The following is a 23136-nucleotide window of genomic DNA, read 5'->3' as shown; positions in this document are numbered from 1 at the left end:
AATTATCCTTGAGCTTAGGAACCATCTAAAAAACAAACTGTACTCTGTTGGAGGAAGTTATTTTAAAATAAAGTATTTACTGATGCCAATGCAGAAAAAAATATTGATTTATAGACTAGTACTTCAGTGTCTTGTTCATTGACTGCAACCAAAGAGGAAGGTGGCAGGATAAAAAAAAAATCTTCACACTTGTTAAAATTTTCACCTTCCCATGGAAACAATGAATTTAAATCAGTCAGTCAGTTCTAGAAGTGACATAAATTATATTAAGCTTATAGCCTTGTAGATTTATCTTGTTACTTGAAAGACAGTCTTCGGAGAGGGGCGGCATACAAATCTAATAAATTATTATTATTATTATTATTATTATTATTATTATTATTATTATTATTTTCAGAATAGTGTAAGTAACAATCTCTTGTAGCTCTCTACATGGGGCTACCTTAGAAAAGTGTTCGGAAACTTCAGATCGTGCAGAATGCGGCCGCGAGAGCCATCGTGGGGCTTCCCAGATTCGCCCACGTTTCTACAACACTCCGTGGCCTGCACTGGTTGCCAATCAGTTTCGGTCACAATTCAAAGTGTTGGTTATGACCTTTAAAGCCCTACATGGCACTGGGCCAGAGAACCTCTGGAACCGCCTGCTATCGCACGAATCCCAGCGACCGATAAGGTCCCACAGAGTTGGCCTTCTCTGGGTCCCGTCGACTAAACAATGTCGTTTGGTGGGCCCCAGGGGAAGAGCCTTCTCTGTGGCGGCCCCGGCCCTCTAGAATCAACTCCCCCCCCCGGAGATTAGAATGGCCCCCACCCTCCTTGTCTTTTGTAAGCTACTCAAGACCCACCTATATCGCCAGGCATGGGGGAACTAAGACACCTTCCCCAGGCTTTTATACTTTATGTTTGGTATGTATGTGTTGTTTGGTTTTAAATGATAGGGTTTTATATGCCTTTTTTTCCTTTTAATATTAGATTTGTTCCACTGTAACATTGTTTTTATTATTGTTGTGAGCCGCCCTGAGTCTTCGGAAAGGGGCGGCATACAAATCTAATAAGTTGTTGTTGTTGTTGTTGTTGTTATTGTTATTATTATTATTATTATTATTATTATTATTATTATTATTATTAAATGACCACTATGAAAGGACATGCATGGAGATGAAAGCCTTCAATATCTAATGGTCTCTCAGATTCCCACCATAACAATATAAAACTGCTTATATCAACTGCTTATCGTTCAATTTTGTATTTGTGATATATTTCTTATACTGTCCATCAACCAAGTTCTTGGAAGCTTCACAAATTAGACCTGAAAAATATATCCTTCTTTGAAATTCAACATATTTTTAGTCCAGCACACACTGTAAATGGATACAGACTAGTAATACGCCTATCCACTAGTATATATAGCAGGGTCAGTGAATGAAACCACATTAACAGAATTCTTCCGCTATTAGTATCAGACAAAGCACGAGTAGCAGCAAAGGAATTGTTGAAAATAACTATAATGTAGCTACCAACTTTCTTCTTCTGCCTGCAAACCACTAGACACTTTAATATACAGCCTCTCTCTGCTATTTTCCCACACATACTAAAAGAAACCAGTGTCCTGGAAAGTAAAAACACACAATTACTACAGTGTTTAAAAAGCAAAAGGACACTATTTCACTGCACAATAAATAGCACCATTCAGAAAGGCCTTTCAAAATTGATAAAATGGTTCTCTACACTGCATGTCGGGACTTCATATTAAAAGATCAATATGACTTTTGCTTTTGTAGCAGTGAACAAGAGATCCTTTAAGTTAAATTATTGAGTGTCAACACTTGCAACTTTCCCACGTTCCGATTTTACTCTTCCGTAATCACTTATAGATTGTTCTAATATCTCTTGCCTGGCTTAATCGCTGAACTAACACTCAGCTAGCCGCTAGGTTTCACACTTTGTTTTCAATTTTCTGAAACAGTATTTGTCTCCCCAACAGTTAATCCTGATTATATAAATATCTGTTTTGAGATCATTTCAAAACAGATATTTTAAATGTACGCATGTTTACTTATTTAAAATGCAGACTTCTATCAGAAAATTTAATCACAAATTAATGTAAAAATATCTGAGTGAAAACAAAACAAAACTGATACAGCTATCATATATACAGTGATCCCCCGAGTTTCGCGAGGGTTCCGTTCCAAGACCCCTCGCGAAACTCGATTTGTCGCGATATAGCGGTGCGGAAGTAAAACACCATCTGCGCATGCGCGCCCTTTTTTTCATGGCCGCACATGCGCAGATGGTGGAGTTTGCGTGTGGGCGGCGGGAAGACCCAGGGAAGGTTCCTTCGGCCGCCCAACAGCTGATCTGCTCCGCAGCACGGCAGCAGCGAGGAGCCAAAGATGGGGTTTCCCCGTTGCCCAGGCAACGGGGAAACCCCATCATCGGCTCCTCGCTGCTGCCGCGCTGCGGAGCAGATCAGCTGTTGGGCGGCCGAAGGAACCTTCCCTGGGTCTTCCCGCCGCCCAGGCAAAGGGGAAACCCCAAGATCGCTTGCCACTTGCCCGTTCACCCGCCCGCCCGGCTGCTCGCTTGCCCGTTCGCCCGGCTGCTCGCTTGCCGCTCGAGAGCAAGAGGGGGAGAGATAGAGAAAGAGAGAGAAGGAAAGAAAGAGATGAGAGAGGGAGGAAGAGAGTGTGAGAGAGGAAGAAGCAAGATAGAGAAAGAGAGAGAGAAAGAAAGATGAGAAAGGAAGGGAGTGACGTCATCGGGTGGAAAAATCACGATATAGCGTTTCGCAAAGATCGAGATCGCGAAACTCGGGGGATCACTGTAAATCAAAAATATAAAAACAGTCTTACATAAAAAAGAAAGCTACTTTACCTGCAAACTGTTATTCAGCAAATCAAAATCACTGTATCTTCGTATAATCTGCAAAATAACATTTTATTAGTTGGGTACAACTCATTCAAATACATTTTTAAATCTCATCTAACATATAATTCAGACATAGGTTCAAAATTATCCTATTGGCCCATGTTTGGAAGATTTCATGATGAGAAGAATAAATGCTGATGTCAGACACAAAGTCTTTCAGGAGTTGGAAAAAGCAAAAACTGCTTGCTCCTCTACACAGAGCCTATAAGAGCAAAACCTATTTCAATTTAATTACACAAAGAATAATAGAGTGTGCACAGGAAAGTTTAATGGAGTTGTGCTTGACTAATGACATGAATATTGAATAATTATTCCCACCTGCATTTATAAAATTGGGTCTCTTTTGCCGGGAGCAAAAGGCACTAAAGGGCAGCATGATAAATGTATTTAAAATTAGATATGATTGAGGCAGCAGATTATTTTCTCATATAGTACAGTGAAAACCTGAGGTAATTTAAACTAAAATTGTAGGAGTTTTCACGACCAATATAATGTAATAGACATTATTATTATTATTATTATTATTATTATTATTATTATTATTATTATTAATTAGATTTGTATGCCACCCTTCTCCGAAGGCTCAGGGCGGCTCACAAGATACAATATAAAACAATGCAAACAAATCTAATTTGTACAAACAAATCTAATTACCGGTAGTTAAAAATTACAAGCTAAAAATTCAATGCATTAAGATCAATCACCAATTCAATCACAATCATACATCACATTTAGTAGTCAGGGGGTCTAGATCTAATTGCCCCAGGCCTAGAGACATATGTGAGTCTTAAGACTCTTGCGGAAGGTGAGGGGGATGGGGGCAGTGCGAATCTCTGGAGATAGTTTTCACGACTACGGTAATATAATGTAATAGCCATGTCTATTATTCATGCAATAGACAGTTAAACTGAGGAATGCACTGCCAATAGTTGTGTCATGGTAGTTAATTTGGATAATATAAAAAGATGACTGGATAGGGTCTTGGTAGATTAGCACTTTTTAATTTAATTTTATTTAGTTTGTCAAACATGTAAAAGATAACTGATATAAGTATATGCACGGACATGAACAGAGGAAATTGTTACGAATAAATGGGGACAGTAGGACAGAGACGGTAAGCATGCTGGTGCACTTCTGCCCCTCACAGACTTCCTAGGAATGGGTTGAGGTCCACAGTAGACAGTTATGGGGTTCTGCAAACTGCCAAACTGCGGGTTAGCCAGGGATTAACAGAAGTGGCCTGCAGTACTACATTCTAACCACTGCACCACCAGAGCTCTTCAGATTAGAGTCTATCAATGATTCCTGATATTATGACCGGTAGAGGTTTACTATCTTAAGAACCAAAAATAGCACATGCCTGAAATCTTCTCTACTGGGGAGGAATATCAAAAGGAAAATTAGGAGTGTCTGGCAATATTGAGACTTGTGACTTCTCAAATATATCTGGCTCTTCACAAAGAACGGTAGACTAGCTGAGATTGTGATCTAATCCAGCAGGGCTCTTTATAGGTAATAAAAATATTTCATTTTCCTATGGAATCTGTGCCTCTGGAACAACTAATATTTGCAAGGATGCTAATTAGCAGCATTCTCTGTCCTTCTGAAATGAAATTATGACAACATCAAAAACTTTGTCATTCTCACATATCACAGGCTGCATTTCAAAGTGGAAGCTATCAGGTCTCTCCCTAAGGGTGATACATCTTGTTCTAACTCCATCTCCTCCTTTTATCAGCTATAAAATCATTCCTTCTTTGTATCTGTGTCAGTCAAGTATACTATGCATCTTTGAGCAATTTCATAAATAAGATTTATGCAGCCTTATAACTCTTGCTCAGGGCTGTTCCGGATGCAAGCGACCAACGGTCCATTATAACCTGCCAGTTTTAGAAATAATTTAAAAACAAGAGTTATTGGATCTTCTCCAGTAGTTCGCATTTCATAGATGAGTTTTTTATGACAGGAGAAAAGCAACCATTTTTAAAGATGCTTGAAAAACAGCAAAAGAAGAGAAAGATGATTAATGTTGCCATTCTCCTATAGCAGCAGATAAATATATCATCTGCTAATAGCACAGAGCTTTCTATTCTCTCAATGCTAGATTTTTTGAGATTCCGATTCAGGTAGCACCAGCCTACTTCCTTCAAGACAGACAATGCAAAGAATCTGGCTATTGTAGTCTGGACTTCATAATTTGAGAAATGACAGGACTAGTGAAATAATTGTCAGCTGGTCATGTTCCGGAGTTAGTTTCATTTCTCTTTAAAATAGAATATTCTTATTACTAGCAAACTACAGAAAAAGGATCTTATGAAAGTATACGTTTAACACTAATAGAATCCAGTTTATCTCATATGCACTGGGGCTCTTATTCCAATTTTAAGAAAATCAGGGGGAGGAAAATCTATACAGGTAGACCTTGATTTACACTTAAGAACCATTGGAAGTTATGACAGGCTTTTAAAACATCTACTTACAACCTGTCACATTTCAGGCACTTGACAACCAACCATCTCACATTTACAACTGGTTGCAATCATATGATCGCAATTTGTTTTCTGCTCTTCTGTGCCCATTGGATATATTGGATTTGTTTAATAACCATGTGGTTTACTTAACAACCATAGTTGTTATGATCATTGTTAATAACATTGTCATAAAATCAAAATTTGGTAACATGATGCTTTGACTTTATGACCACAATCACTAATTGCCAAACTCCAAGCCCCATTGTGGTAGTAAGTCAAGGGATACCTGTAATAGACTTTGGTCTTAATTACTTTAGAGTTACTTAAAAACTAGCAATGATTTAACATGAATCAACTGAGTTATGGCCAAAGAAGACTGAATGTGAGAAAGAGAAAGCAGAAATAATGACCTACGCTCTGATCATATTTGACAACTTCTTTCATTCAAAAATTACTTATACCAAATGATTTTGAAAAATTTGAAGTTATACAGTAAAAATACTGTACTGTATTATCATATCATAGTTCAGTTGGGAAAAAAATCTGTAATAATTTAAATTAAGAATTCAAGAATTTACCTGCCAGCTGTTTTCCATTGAAATCCCTCTTTGTACACGGATAATATATTCCTAGAAATTAGAACACAATTAACATATAACATGATACATAAATCATATAATATAAAATCAGAACACAAAATACAAGCTGGGTGAATATTACCTCGTAGACAACCCTCACTCTGTCAAGGACCTTGGAGTACTCATCTCTAGTGATCTAAGTGCCAGAGCCTACTGTAACAACCTTGCCAAAAAGATATTAAGAGTTGTTAACCTAATATTGCATAGCTTCTTCTCTGATAATACTGTACTACTTACTAGAACATACAAAACATTTGCTAGACCAAATCTCAAATACAGCACATCTGTCTGGAACCCGCACTATATTTCGGACATTAATATAATTGAGTGAGTCCAGAGATATTTCATGAGAAGAGTCCTCCATTCCTCTGCTCGCAACAGAATGCCTTATGCCATCAGGCTTGAAATCTTGGGCTTAGACCAGTGATTTTCAACCTTTTTTGAGCCGCGGCACATTTTTTATATTTACAAAACCATGGGGCACATTGGGGGGGGGCGCTAAAAAAAGTTTGGACAAAAAAATTATCTCTTCCTCCCTTTCGCTCTATTTCTCCCTCCCTCTTTCTCTCCCTTTCTCTTTTTTTCTCTCTCTCCATCCCTCTTTCTTTCTCTCTTCCTTCTTTCTTGCTGTCTTTCTCTCTCCCTCCCTACCTCCCTCTATGTCATTCTCTCTCCCACCTTCCCTCCCTCTCTTTCTCTCTTGCTTTCTTTCTTTCTCTCTCGCTCTCTCTCTTGCTTTCTTTCTCTCTTGTTCTCTTTCTCTCTCTCTTGCTTTCTTTCTCTTGCTTTCTTTCTCTTGCTTTCTCTCGGTTTCTTTCTCTCTTGCTTGCTTTCTCTCTCTCTTTGTGCTTTGCGGCACACCTGACCATGTCTCGCGGCACACTAGTGTGCCACGGCACACTGGTTGAAAAACACTGGCTTAGACAACTTATAATTATATCACTTTCGGTCTGACTTAAGCTTAGTACATAAAATTATCTGTTACAATGTCTTACCTGTCAGTGACTACTTCAGCATCAACCAAAACAATACATGAGTACACAATAGATACAAACTTAAGATAAATCGTTCAAAACTCGATTGCAGAAAATATGACTTTAGCAACAGAGTGGTCAATGCCTGGAATTCACTATTTGACTCCGTGGTTTCTTCCCCAAACCCTAAAACCTTAACCTTAGACTGTCTACTGTTGACCTCACCTGTAAGGGGTGTGCATGTACACCATCATCTGTAAGGGGTGTGCATGTACACCATTATGCCTACCGTCCCTACCACTCCCATTTATTTGTATCCACTTTATGTACTCATAAACTTGTTTATACTTATGTCTGTTATCTTATACACGCTTGACTGGATGGATGGATGGATGGATGGATGGATGGATAGATAGATGACAGATTGATGACAGATAGATAGATAGATAGATAGATAGATAGATAGATAGATAGATAGATAGATAGATAGATAGAGATAGACAGACAGGCAGACAGATAAATGAATGAATGACTGAATGAATGAATGTTATATGATCTGTCAAATTAAATGCAGTAATTTTAAAAATAATTTCAATGTACACTGCTCAAAAAAATAAAGGGAACACTTAAACAACACAATATAACTCCAAGTAAATCAAACTTCTGTGAAACCAAGCTGTCCACTTAGGAAGCAACATTGATTGACCATCAATTTCACATGCTGTTGTGCACATTCAACTTTGTACAGAACAAAGCATTCAACGAGAATATTTCATTCATTCAGATCTAGGATGTGTTATTTGAGTGTTCCCTTTATTTCTTTGAGCAGTGTATGAATGGATTAAGACAAACAGGGACCTTTAAAAGCCATTATAGCCCTGAGCTTGGTATCTAGACAACTATCTACTTCCCTGTGTTAACATCTTGTAACCTACTCACTTCTCTGTAGTAGTTTATTAGGGCATGTTTTATTTCATTTCTTCACTTGTTAATAATTACTTTTGACATCGCAATGAATTGAACAGTTGCATCCCTCATTATAAAATGAAAATCTCTCCTATTCTACAATTAGGATGGATAAGACAATTCATGCCCTTCAGGGTCATCGTTACAGAGATATTTACTTATCTAAACAGAGAAAAAAATTGACCATGATTGAGCAAAAAAGCAATGGGAGCAGGAATGTCTTCCATCTTCCTGCTGCCTTCCCACTGAATTCTCTTGTGGGGACCTGGTATAGAACATTGGAAATTGCCTCTTCTTCCCAGCAGGCAGGGGAGTGGTGGGAGGGAGGGATTGTGAGAGTGGCTGGGAAACTGTCATGGCATGTTGAAAATGAAAATCACATGACCACAGCAGTATCCAGTAGCACTGAAACGGCCACAACTCCCTATCTATGGGGCCTATATTTTGGACACATCTTGTAAGTTATGCTGCAACTTCCTACCTGTCAATGACTACTTCAGCTTCAACCGCAACAACACAAGAGCACGCAACAGATTCAAACTTAATATTAACCGCTCCAAACTTGACTGTAAAAAATATGACTTCAGCAACTGAGTTGTCGAAGCGTGGAATTCATTACCTGACTCAGTAGTGTCAACCTCTAACCCCCAACATTTTTCCCTTAGACTATCCACGATTGACCTCTCCAGGTTCCTAAGAGGTCAGCCTTCTGTCCCCTGTCCAATTGTCTCTCCTTTATCTCATTAATCTTTTCTTCCTTTCATATATCTTCTCCTCTATTTTTATATCTTTTCTTCTATCCTTTTCTTTATATATATTACTACTTGTCTATTCTCTTCAATGTGTATTGTGTATTGGACAAAATAAATAAATAAAATAAAACCTTTTAGATACCCTGGTTTAAAAATTGTTGCCCTATGACTGTGATGGTGAACCTATGACATGTGTGCCACAGGTGACACATGGAGCCATATCGGAGGGCACGTGAGAGGTTGTCCTGTGTCAGGTTCGGAAAAATGTACTTCCGGTTTGTCCATTGGGTGATTTTTTTTTTCACCTCCATCAGGAGCTGCAGAAAGGACTGTGCGCATGCGTTGGGAGCCGCATGGGGCAGGGGGGTGCATAATGCATGGGGGGGAGGGAATGGGGATGAGCACGTGAACGCATGCTAGCATCCCCACAAAGACCCTTTTGGCAGGCGAACCAAAAACGATTTGCCATCACTGCCCTATGATATACCATTTCACCCACATCAGCGTTTGCCCAGGTTCACCTGGTGTACCAGTTGTGGCCCTATTTGGACCAGGAGTCACTGCTCATAGTCACTCATGCCCTCATCACCTCGAGGTTCGACTACTGTAATACTCTCTGCATGGGGCTACCTTTGAAAAGTGTTCGGAAACTTCAGATCGTGCAGAATGCAGCTGCGAGAGCAATCATGGGCTTCCCTAAGTATGCCCATGTCACACCAACACTCCGCAGTCTGCATTGGTTGCCGATCAGTTTCCGGTCACAATTCAAAGTGTTGGTTATGACCTATAAAGCCCTTCATGGCATCAGACCAGAATATTTCTGGAACCGCCTTCTGCCGCACGAATCCCAGCGACCGGTTAGGTCCCACAGAGTTGGCCTTCTCCGGGTCCCGTCGACTAAACAATGCCGTCTGGCAGGACCCAGGGGAAGAGCCTTCTCTGTGGCGGCCCCGACCCTCTGGAATCAGCTCCCTCCAGAGATCAGAATTGCCCCCAGCCTCCTTGCCTTTCATAAGCTCCTTAAAACCCACCTCTGTCATCAGGCATGAGGGGAACTGAACTATTCCTTCCCCCCAGGCCTATACAATTTATGCATGGTATGTTTGTGTGTATGTTTGCTTTTAAATAAGGGTTTTAAATTATTTTAACATTAGATTTGTTATATGCTGTTCATTATTGTTGTTAGCCGCTCCGAGTCTATGGAGAGGGGCGGCATACAAATCTAATAAATAAATGAATGAATGAATGAATGAATGAACAAACAAACAAACACATAACATGTGTTTTAGTAAAATATACATGTTTGAGGGGTGAGGGGGTTCCTCCTAGAAATTTCACAACAATAGAATTCGTCAAGTCGTGTCTGCTAATTGGGATAAAGTTATGATAAATGTAAACAAAATATTAAAATTCAAAAACATCACAATAACAGTAAAGGAATGAACTATCAGGGTCATGTAGCATGTCAGTATGAAAGCTGGGCCATCAGAAAGACTGAGTGAAGCCAAATCGATACTTCTGAATTGCAATGCTAGAAAAACTTTCTGAAAATAATTTGGACTACTGAGATCACAAGACTAATCTTACGACATCTCAAAGAAGCAGTTACTGGTAATTCTTGGTAATAAATGGGAATTGGAACTGGAAACTCCTTCACCAAGCAACACAGTCATAAAGCATGACATCACCGACTGCAATAAAGTTACAACAGTAGCTCCAGCTGTAGTTGTTATGGGAATCATGACAATTACTAGGTGCACCTTGATGTGATCTCCATTTGCAACCTCCTCCTGGCTTCTCCATTGACTTTGCTTTGTCAGAAGTTGGCAGTGAAGGTCACAAATGGCAATCGTGCGACCACAGGACACTGTGATGGTTGCAGCGAGGACTGTCTATAAATCTTCTCATTTAGCACCGTCATAACTCACTGAATGAATGCTTGTTATCCAAGGGCTACCTCTACTGAAAAGCAAACTTGGCAATCTAATATGCATTGTGTCAAAAGAGGAAGCAATTGGGTGACAACACTATCCAGATGGATGTTTCTCCCACTGTTTCTTAATACTGTACTGCATTCCTAATCCATTAAAAACAGACAAACTCCAAGTAAAATGTACCAAGAATGTAACCTACACAACATGTGAATATTATACCAAGTATTTATTTTGGATTTTACCTCACATGACAATTCTTCTTGAACATATAATCCACCTTCACCTTTACTGGATAGACCACCACAGGTGGTCCTCAATTTACGGCCACCACTGAGCCCAAAGTTTCTGTTGTTAAGTGAGACATTTCTTAAGTGAGTTTTGCCCCATTTTATGAACTTTCTTGCCATAGTTGTTGTTAAGTGAATCACCACAGTTAGTAAGTTAGTTGATAAGTTAAAAGCAGGTTGCAATAAGAGTAGCAGGGCCCTGGTACAATTCAAGTGTCAAAAATATGAAGCAGTTTCCAAGCATTTGAATTTTGATCACATGATCAAGGGGATGCTACAAAAGTTGTAAGTGTGAAAAACGGTCATAAGTCACTTTTTTCAGTGCCATCACTAATGAACTGTTGTAAGTAGAGGACTACCTGTATTAGTATGAGAACTCCAATATTCCACAATACCAAAGATAAAAAGCATGGAAAATACCCTAACATTTCTGTATAATGTAACATCCTACGAAATGTTTCTTCTGCTTTCTGCAGTAGAATGTTTGCTTGCCAAATGAACTATACCGTACATTTTTAACAGATAATTAAGCAAATAATAATTCATACTCTTCCTATCTATTTTTGAATGAAAAATGTTGCCGAAGATCTAAAAATAATTTATGGTTCCATGTGACCTCAATATATTCATTTCTATCCATCTGTTATTGAATAGATGAATAGAAATGAATATGGTATATTGAGGTCACATGGAACCATAAGTTATTCTAATAAGTTTCATTCTAAAATGAAAATTGAATAACCAACTCCCCAAGACCCTGGGCTGCATGTAACTTTCAAAACAATACAAATAAGAATAATAAAAAATAAAACGTTCAACTAATTTATGAGGACTTGATTTGTTAGTTGATTATATGAAAGCACATTTTCTCTCCCAGGTCACTAATTATAATAAAATGTTAGTACTACAGAGAGATTAACTACCCAAAGAAATATTTCCGACTGCCATTCTTAAGAATCTTAAGTACTCATGTTCAGACCCCCTCCCCCGCCAAGAAAGCTGCTTCTGGCATTTCAAACAGACCTTTATATGTAATCACCAACATGTGAATGCAGAATAAAACAGACATTTCAATGCATCAGTGGCAAAATGGGAAACTTATATAGGAAGCAAACACCATTTTTCTACTAAAAGCAATATTAGAACTTGTAAAAGTAGACTTTATTTTATTTTATTTATTTATTTAGTCCAATACATAATACACATTGAAGAGAATAGATATGTAGTAATATAAACAAAGAAACAAATAGAAGAAAAGATATAAAAGTATAGGTGAACAAATTTGAAAGGAAGAAAAGATAAATGAGATAAGGAGAGACAATTGGACAGGGGACGGAAGGCACACTGGTGCACTTATGCACGCCCCTTACTGACCTCTAAGGAACCTGGAGAGGTCAATCGTGGATAGTCTAAGGGAAAAATGTTGGGGGTTAGGGGTTGACACTACTGAGTCAGGTAATGAGTTCCATGCTTCGACAACTCAGTTGCTGAAGTCATATTTTTTACAGTCAAGTTTTTACAGTCAAGTGAAGACAGTTCATCATTATTGGTCATCTGCTACATGACACTTAAAAGACACAAATAAATCTCAGCTCTCCATATCTATTGCCCTCAGCTGTGAAAGAGTACAAATTCACAAATAAATTCTAAAAACAAACTTACTACTACAATTCTGCAGGTAGTCAAGAACAAATAAGCAACAGAGAGCTGATGTGTGCAGCAAAAAGCTAGCTATTTGTTATATTGCATAAACTATATTGCAATATAACAAATATCTATCTTTTTACGGTACACATCAGCTCTCTGTTGCTGTGTTAAATTATTAACATCTCATGCGTAAACGTTCTGCTATATACACAGACATCTTATCAAACTTTTCCTATGATCCTTAGCAGAGAAAGTGTTTTGTGTCTACCATTGAGTTTTGCTCTACAAAAAAAAAAACCTAGTCAATTACTTTGTTCCATGAGTAAAAAGCTTGTGTGGAAAAGCAGACATATGTTTCAGAAGAATATTTTTCCCTTCCTACCTAAAGATAATTTATATGTTCAGGTAGCTCAACAAGCAAAATATATAATTGGGAAAGGGGATAATAAATTGCATGACTTTATTTACAAGCAATTAACTGAATGAATAATTTACTGAGCCTAATAATATACATCTAAATAAAGCTGAGAATGCCAAATAAAATAAGGAGCAATTAAAGGAATAAACTAGCAACCTGAGATTAGATCAGGACAAAAGCTTAGTACAAGTAAACCAACTTATCTTAGCTATACGAGAAAAGAAAAACTTTGTATTTACAAGTAATTTACAGGCCCTTGTTTCAATATTCTCAAAACTAGATTGTGCTGCAGCCCCTAAGGGCATATTTCCCGACTCTACTGAAGCTAAACAGGTCTGGGACAGCTTTGCACCCAAATATGAAATTGCATAGAATCCCTGCCTTGGATTCCACAGAACAAAACAGAAATGTAAATGAATAAATCATTCAGAGATGTAAACAGGCACAAATGTGGACATGCATGACTAAACCCAGCCTACTTTTGTCTTCTCTTCCAAAGTACATGTAATATCTTCCTCCTCATATGATGCTTGCCTGTCCCACTGCTCTCATGCAAATCATTTGCTCACTGATCATATGATAAAAGCAGCTACTTTCAAAGATCTGCTGTATTCATTACAGTATGACTGATAAATTCATCAAACACACAGAAACAACCAGATGATTGGCAATTTTTATTGTTGTAAGCCGCCCTGAGTCTTACTGGATTGGGCGGCATAGAAATCAAATAAATTAAATTAAATTAAATTTAACTGCTTAACATAATGTTTAGCTCTATTAGTTCATGATGCTTACAAAATAGTAAGTAGAAAGTTTCCATTAATGTTCTGGTTGTTGTTTAAAACATGACTCATTTATGGAAATATTAGGGAATAATGTTTCTAATGCCTACACACTGAAAACAAATCTTTTCATTCTGCAAACTCATATGATATTAGTTCTTTAAGGAAGCCAATGGTCACATATTTAATGTCAAGTTTATGGAAAATAAGGTAGCGAACTGACTGCTCAAGCTAGTTGTTAGAACAGCAAATTGGAATTGAACATTCAGTTATAAGCCAGATCTGTTTTCCACAGTTATCAGAAAGAAAAAGAAAAACCAATCATGTTTTATGAATGGTAAGGCAAATGTGTGAACATTTTTGATTTAGTGGCTGCTTCTGCAATTCTGAGAACACACTGTGAACATTCTCAGAAAGTATCTTGGAAGGCCTGCCTACTGACCATTAAAGCATGACCAGAATACAGACTAATGAGATTTCTATCCCTCATTTGTTATAGATCCCCACAACCACTGTATTATTAGTGCTTATCTTCAATTTTAGTTTTTCCCGGACAAGTGGGCATTTTTTTCTACCAAATTACAGTATTTGGTCAGGAGTGGGATTGAAAAATTTTAGTAACTGGTTCTCTGCCCGGTTGTTGGGTGGGTATGGCCTTGGGGGCGTGGCCTATTTGGTCTCCTGCACCATGGGGGGGGGGGGGAGGATTTTCACCTTCCCCATGCTATGGAGACTTTCCTCGAGCCTCTGGAATGGTGAAAATGCCATCCCCTGGGCTCCCAAGGGGTTCCAGAGGCTGGAAATGGGCCTATTTCTGGACTTCCAGTAGGCCTGTTTATGGTCCTCCCCAGGCTCTGGAGGCTTTCCTTGAGCTTCCGGGATGGTGAAAACTGTCTCCCCTGGGCTCCAGAGGGCCCCCTAGAGGCCAGGAACGGGCTCGTTTCCAGATTTCTGGTACTTCCAGTAGATCCTTTTTTGCCCTCCCAGAGCCTCCACAGAGCACTTACTTTGCATCCAAAATGGGTCACGTGAAGAACTCCTGGGAGGGGTGGGACAGGGTCAGCTAGTCCTTGCAACTATCGGTTAAGAGAACCAGATGTAAAATTAACATCTGTTTCGCCCAAACCAGTATGAAATGGCTGAATCTCACCCCGGTTATAACTACCTGATAAGGATGTTTATGAGGTCTAGGTCGGAGAGCCACAGAAATTTGGTAAATAAAGAGTAGTTGGAAATTTATTTATTTATTTATTTTATTTATTGGATTTGTATGCCGCCCCTCTCCGTAGACTCGGGACGGCTAACAACAATGATAAAAACAACATGTAACAATCCAATCCAATACTAAAATAACTACAAAAACCCTTATTATAAAAACCAAACATACATACAGACATACCATGCATAAATTGTAAAGGCCTAGGGGGGAAAAATATCTCAGTTCCCCCATGCCTGACGGCAGAGGTGGGTTTTAAGAAGTTTACGAAAGGCTGGGGGAGGCAATTTTAATCTCGGGGGGGAATTGGTTTCAAAGGGCCGGGGCCGCCACAGAGAAGGCTCTTCCCCTGGGTCCCGCCAAACGACATTGTTTAGTTGACGGGACCCGGAGAAGGCCCACTCTGTGGGACCTAACTGGTCACTGGGATTCGTGCAGCAGAAGGCAGTCCCTGAGATAATCTGGTCCGGTGCCATGAAGGGCATTAGTGTGCAACATTCTTTTGTGTGTGTGGTTTTTTTGAATAGGTTCAATTCAATTCAGAATAGAGCCGGAAGAGAACTTGGAGGTCTTTCAGTCCAACCCACTGCTCAAGCAGGAAACCCTATACAGGTGATGGCGAACCTATGGCATGCACCTGAGAGCATGCAAGGAGTTGCCCTCTGTTAGCTCCAGCATGCATGCACATGTTAGCCAGCTGATTTTCAGCCTTGGGGAAGGCTGTTTCCCCCTCTGGAGCTTCCCTGAAGCCGGTTTGTCCCTTGTGCTGTTTTTTCACTGTCCCAGGCTTCAGTGAGGCCTCTGCGCATGCGCAGGGATGGGTGTGTATGTGACTTATGAGCATGCGCAAGGACAACATGGGGATGTACATACATAGGAGGAGGAAATGGACATTGGCACACGCGTGCATGCTAGCATACCCAGACGCCTCATTTTGACACTCAAACCAAAAACGATTTGCCATCACTGCCCTATACCATTTCAGACAAACAGCTGTCCAGTCTCTTCTTAAGAACCTCCAATGATGAAGCACCAAAACTTCTGAAGACAAGCTGTTCAACTGGTTTATTGTCCTCACTGTTAGGAAGTTTAGTTTATAAAGTTTATAAAGCCCTTCATGGCATCGGACCAGAATATCTCCGAGACCGCCTTCTGCCACACGAATCCCAGCGACCGATTAGGTCCCACAGAGTGGGCCTTCTCCGGGTCCCATCAACTAAACAATGTCGGTTGGTGGGCCCCAGGGGAAGAGCCTTCTCTGTGGCGGCCCCGACTCTCTGGAACCAGCTCCCGCGAGAGATTAGAACTGCCCCTACCCTCCTTGCCTTTCGTAAACTCCTCAAAACCCACCTTTGTCGTCAGGCATGGGGGAATTGAGATATCTCCCCCGGGCCTATGCAATTTATGTATGGTATGTTTGTTTGTATGTATGTCTGCTTAATCATGGGTTTTTAAAAAATATTTTAAATTGTAAATTATTAGATTTGTTATGAACTGTTTTATTGTGTTGTGAGCCGCCCCGAGTCTACGGAGAGGGGCGGCATACAAATCTAATAAATAATAATAATAATAATAATAATAATAATAATAATAATAATAATAATAAGTTTCTTCTTAATTCCAGGTTTCTTCTCTCCTTGATTAATTTCCATCCACTGTTTCTTGCCCCCCCCCCCACTGGTGCTTTGGAAAATAAGCTGACCCTATAAATCATCTTTGTGGCAAATCTTTTATTTAACATGATTAATGAAAAGTATATTTTTTAAAAAATAAAGGGTTATATTAGGCGCCAAAGGAGGGCTTCTTTGACACTGTATTATCTATTGATATTTGTAAAAATAATGGAAGTGTAAAAATAAATATCTCAAGGCAGTAATTATACCCTATACTCCTTCCTCCACCTATTTTCACAACAGCAACCTGCTCAGGTGAGTTGGGCTGAACCAGTGATTGGCCCAAAGTCACCAAGCCGGCTTTCATGCCTAAAGCAGAATTAAAACTCACAATCTCCTGGTTTCTAGGTCAGCACCTTAACCACTATGCCAAGCTATCCGCCTGTCTGAACGACTTCCTACTCCTTTCTCTCTCCCACTTGTTTTTAAATAGTACCCACTTTTGTACTGTGGGAGAATCCCAAGTGGAGTTCAGCATGTAAAACAACAGATCCTGCAATCAAGCCAGCCAAAGTGTACTAGAAAAAGTAGCAGCAAACCTTCCTACAGAATCTAGCATCAATTGAATATCAACAGTACAGTACTGCAAATCCTATTCAGAATGCATATTAGAGGTGCTTTTGTTCCTGGAAACAAATAGAAGTTACTCAACACACTATTGCCTATTCTATCTTAGCCTAACACTGATGCAAACTGATATTAATGTTTAGAGACACAAATATTACGCACCTCCCCTCTTTTGTTTTGATCATAAGGCACAACTTGTGGTAGCATGTAGAAACTTGCTTAAAGATGCATTTGATTAAAAGAAGCATTGACCTCAGATTTGACAAACGTAACATTGATGAAGCGTGAGAGTATCATATGACTCTGTTGTTAAAACAATTCATAAAACTAATTTATCAGGGGTTTGCCTGTTCTTAGATTTAGCTTGGATTTCTTTGGATGATGACTGTACCAAGCTTCAGTCCTTTAGTCTAATTTTCTTCTAGCTGCAAACCATAGTCTAGCACCTGAGTCTCCAACATGGCACTTGCTAACATGGCCCTTGTTCCCTGCCCTGCTTAATTTTATTTATGTTTAATTCTTAGAAGCACAAATGGGAAACAAACATGTTGCAAAGCATCTGTGAGAATTAATTCTTAGCCTATCAGTGAAGAACAGCAGAAAATCTTATCCCTATGAAAAAAAAGGGATGGGGCAAAGAAATAATAATAATAATAATAATAATAATAATAATAATTATTATTATTATTATTATTATTATTATTATTTATTGGATTTATATGCCGCCCCTCTCCATAGACTCGGGGCGGCTAACAACAATAATAAAAACAACATGTACAATCCAATAATAAAAAACAACTAAAACCCCTATTATAAAACCAAACATACACACAAACATACCATGCATAACTGGCAGGAAGCAAAATAATTTGGAAAGTAGATCATGATGTGATGAACCTTATATTTCTTACCACTGAACAACATTTTGGATAAGGTCCAATTTCAGGTCGGTCAAGATCCTTTTGAGTCTTGAGCCTATCTTCTGGCATGTTAGTAATCCCCTCATTCTCTCAGTTTTATTTATTTTTATTTATTTGTTTTGTCAAGTATGTATTGGTGGTATACAAAGATATAATAATATTTATATACATGATACTAGTAAAAGAGAAACATTAGGACAGGGGACGGAAGGCACTCTGGTGTACTTATGCTTACTGACCTGTTAGGAATCAGGTGAGGTCAACCGTGGATAGTCTAAGGGTAAAGTTTTGGAGGTTAGGTGATGATACTACAGAGTCTGGTAGTGAGTTCCATGCATCAACTACTTGGTTACTAAAGGCCTAAAGAGCGTTTTACTTTAAGTTTGTATCTGTTGTGTGCTCGTGTATTGTTGTGGTTGAAACTGAAGTAGTCATTGACAGGAAGGACATTGTAGCAGATGATTTTATGGGATATGCTTAGGTCATGTTTAAGGTGACGTAGTTCTAAACTTTCTAAATTTAGGATTGTAAATCTACAGTAGTTGTGTAGGGTAGTCTGCAAATTTTATGAGCATCCCTTCTGTTCTTCCATCCAATTCATTTATAAAGCAGTTGAAGCATACTGGATTGAATCTGAAGTACCTCACTGCATACTATTCCATATCCACCATAAATTGTTCAGCCAATTGTGAATCCATTTTTAGTAGTGTGACAATACAGTCCATATTGTTCCAGTTTATCAAGGAGGAGGACTGGGCCTACTGAAATCTTACATCGAATACCTTAAATTTAAATAGACTTTACAGCATTTCCTTTGGCCACAAATACAGTCATATTGTAAAAGATTCGTCTGACATAGTTTTTACTGATTTTACCGCTGGTTTTTGGTTATCACCTTGTTCATTTCGACTTAGTGCTTTCAAGATCACTTATTTTTCTAACACTTTCTTAGTGCAAGATAACTGCAGTCTTAAAATAATTAAATGGCGGGGGGGGATGTATTATTATAGGAAAGACATGTTATGGCCTGGATAGTTCAAAAAATAAAGAAGTGTAAACTCTGTCAATAGAATTATAAAAAGTAAAGAGTTTTGAAGATAATCTAGTTTAACCCTTTGCCCAGTGTAAGAGAATTTAATAAATCATCCCTGATGGGCAAGTAGGATTTTGTAGGATTATGAAATAGATTACACATATTTGGAAAATCTATAAAAATAATTAAATCTCATCCATTTTCATGACTCTCCCAGAGTTTCATTACTGTACTGACAGTCTGGGAAACACTATCAATTTGAAAGGTGCTTCCTGCCCTCACTGATTTCATTAGTTGCTAAAGGCCAAGAGAAGAACGATTTACAGGCAGGTTATTTGTGGCTTATAACAATGAGCCTAACCTTCTAATCCTGTGCTGGTAAAAATCTAAAAGAAGGAAGTGCAAGGCAGCAGTTTCTGGTTTCCTTATGTAATTCACATTGAACCTTATCAAATCAGGTATTGAGATATTCCCACTGTACAAGATAACGAATTCTTAAGTATCTGCCACTGAGTAACTTAGACATATCAGTGATGGAGAAGGGAAGGAAGGAAGGAGAGGGGGGGAGGGAGGGAGGGAGGGAGGAAGGAAGGAAGGAAGGAAGAAGGAAGGAAGGAAGGAAGTAAGTCTGTAACCATTCACAATGAAGTATTTTATTTTTCCAGTTACAATACTAAGCGGGTTTAGCAGACAATACTGCATGGGAGCCTTAGATGGAAAAGGATTACAGTACAATGAAAAGTTATAGTGTCACTACTATAGAGGCAAAAATTAGGAGTTTGGTAGCAGCTCCGGATTCCTAAGAGGTCAGGAAAGAGCATACATAAGTGCACCAGCGTGCCTTCCGTCGCCTGTCCTAATGTTTCTTCTATTTTTTTCTTCTTTTTCTTTTCTTCTTACTAGTATCATGTATATGAATATTATTATATCTTTACGTACCTCCAATATGTACTTGACAAAACAAACAAAATAAACAAAATAAACAAAATAAACAAAATAAATAAAAAATAAAATAAATAAAATAAATAAAATAAATAAAATAAATAAAATAAATAAAATAAATAAAATAAATAAAATAAATAAAATAAATAAAATAAATAAAATAAATAAAATAAATAAAATAAATAAAATAAATAAAATAAAATAAATAAAATAAATAAAATAAATAAAATAAATAAAATAAATAAAATAAATAAAATAAATAAAATAAATAAAATAAATAAAAAGAGTGGCTTCGGGAAATAAGAATTGAAAAAGTGTTATTCCAGAAGAATATGTTATGCAGTTGTGTGTGAACTATGGCTGGTCCATTGATTTGCAGGCATATGTGACTAATGTAAAAGTATGTGAGAAAAACATTGTGAGACTGGAGATGGTGGTGGAATACTACCAAGGAAAGTCAGATAAGAGAGAGCACAGCCCCCAACCACATAAGGGGCGGAGCAAAATGCTAAGAAGACATCCTTCCTAAGTTCTTGGACTGTTAAGAAGACAGCAAGCGATTTTACTTTCAGACTTGCAATCTTGTTCATGTAACTTTACAATAAAGTAGTGCTAGCACATCTGTTCATGTTTGTAGTCTGGTAAAGAAAGGCTTGGGAAAGCTTGCACTACCAAAGATAAAGTAGGGAGTAGAAAATTTACACTGTCTGCTGGCCATTCATCTTTTGTTGGCATCAGTGATTATGTTTTCTATGGCTTGAAATGCATACTTGTGAGGGAACTTCATGCATAGTTTCTCAACATCATTGGTAGCTAAAGTGGCATTGTTAAGCAGGCTGCCTATGAAATTCAGTCCTCTAAGGAAGCTGTGGTGTCATTTATGTAGCTGGGTATGCTGGTGGTTTAAGGCCTCCATATAGAGCCCTTGAAACATGATAATCCAGCTATGATTATTTTAATGGTTGAGACAATGGGACAGACTGGATTGTCTGGTTTGTGTAGGTAGGTAGGTAGAAGGATTTCCAGTAGATAGTGTCTTGTATATCCTAAGGAAATTGTTTCATCAGATTATGTAGTTCTGTTTTATGTACAGATAGTCCTTGCTTTATGATTGGTCACTTAACATGTGAAGTTGCAATTGACCTGGGGGGGGGGGGGCTACTTATGACCTGGATTTGATACTGTATTCTGATGGTTACCCCCCATGGACATATGAACACACTTCAGGTACTCTGCAAGGTGGGTGCATTTATGGGCCATCTGCAAAGTCCCATGATCATGCGACTGTTTTATGAATGTTTTGCCCAAGATCAAGCATTTTGAATTTCATCAAAACTGCACCCACAGCAATCATTGGTTGTGGTTAACCATAAAATGTCATAAAAACAACTCACATGATGACCCATTATACAACAGTCACAAGTTACAACCATGACAGACAAGTTCCATTAGGGCTGCAAATTGAGAACCACCTGTATTGCTGTGAAATCTGAGCACTTATATAGCATTGTGTTGTGGAATTGATTCTCAACTTCCTTGATATAATTCATTTTATTTTAACAAGGTCCCCTCCTTTGTCAGTTTGTTTGACTATGATGTCATTCTACTTGTCCTTCAATAGCATTTTGTTCTGCTGTACTGAGATTATTGAATAAGGGGAGGGTTTTTTCCTTGATTATTGTGGGGCTGTTTGAAAACATTTGGTGTAGGAGCGAAAGTAGCTTGATAACAAATACCTAAGCAAGCAGCACAAGTGTTGTTCTGGTATTAAATTTCCAAGATTATTATGCCAGTGAACATAGCCACCCCGAGTCCTCAGAAATGGGCTGCATACAAATCCAATTAATAATAAATAAATACCTAATATTTCTGTCTGTTTTCCCCTGGTTGAGAAACAGTGACTGCTCCACAGCATTCAATTGACTTTCAGGCCTAATGTAGGCCTCGTACTAGAACTCCCAGTGTCTGTTTCTAGGCCAGCATCCTAACCATTACAAAATGCCTCCCTATTATTGTAAAAAAAAAGAAAAAGGTTTCACCCTGCTCATGTCCTACTCTAGGAGTGATGCTCATCTCCATTTTCTAGCAAAGGAAGCAAGTTATTGCTTTCTTTCTTCTCTCCATTTGGCCCACCAATTTCACCATTCATTCTTCAAGAAAAAATAGCACTGAAAAAATGTCATTATTAGTTCCTGCTGCTATCCAAAAGTTTCATTCCCCAAAGACAAAGAAATACATATTGTTGCTTTTTTTCATCTTCACTAAAATCTATCTGAACACTGTTACTGGTCTTTAAAAAGGCAATTAAACCTGGCTTTTCCCTTAGGCTTTGGAGCTTTTTTCAAGAGGAATGTTTGATTTCCTTTGCCCATTAATATTTTGGATTTTAACTTAATTGTTCATTTTGCTTTTTAATTTATTATTATACTACCTACACGGAGTCACAATGTCTGAGTTGGGTGGCTCAATAAATTCAAGTTGCTTCCAGAAGAATACTTGATCAAATTAACCTTTTCCTGTGCTCAGTTAAAAGTACATTTCAATTTTCAAGGTTTATCCTCACTTTCTAATAGACTCTTATTCCTCCTTTCCTAGTTAATCTTTTCAACCAGGGTTTCCAGGGGAATCTAAGTAAAAAACAGTCCCCTCCTTAAATAAACCACTTTCCAGGAACTCCCCCCCCCCCCAAAAATATACAGTATTGTTGTATATTTTTAATGTCTATTTTTCCCTATTTGTAAAGTTTGCTGTAATAAATCCATATTATCTTTGTTTTAACATCTTCTTGAAAGTGTATATCGCCATTCTCACCCTTCAATTGTTTAATCCATCTTCTTTCTTTTTCTTTTTGAATTTTATATGCTAGCCATCTTCATGGTTTTTACTTGCTTGTTCTAAAAAAATTGTTTTGCTATTTTGATACTTCTTGCTACTTCATCATTTCCCAACATAATTAATTTATGTTTTTTGACTTTCCAGGAACTGAAT

General features: G+C 38.2%; 1 protein-coding gene across 1 annotated transcript in view; it reads right to left on the bottom strand.

Moving 5' to 3' along the window:
* The window catches only part of PXK (PX domain containing serine/threonine kinase like), a 75578-nt gene that overhangs the window by 51430 nt on the left and 1012 nt on the right, over nt 1–23136 (bottom strand). Inside the window, 2 exon segments of the mRNA XM_070738133.1 lie at nt 2875–2922; nt 5978–6028. Coding sequence (XP_070594234.1) covers nt 2875–2922; nt 5978–6028 — 99 coding nt within the window.

This window comes from Erythrolamprus reginae, chromosome 2 (assembly GCF_031021105.1).
Source record: "Erythrolamprus reginae isolate rEryReg1 chromosome 2, rEryReg1.hap1, whole genome shotgun sequence".
NCBI lineage: Eukaryota > Metazoa > Chordata > Lepidosauria > Squamata > Dipsadidae > Erythrolamprus > Erythrolamprus reginae.
The sequence above is the reverse complement of the archived record's forward strand: the minus strand, read 5'-3'. Positions and strand labels throughout refer to the sequence as shown.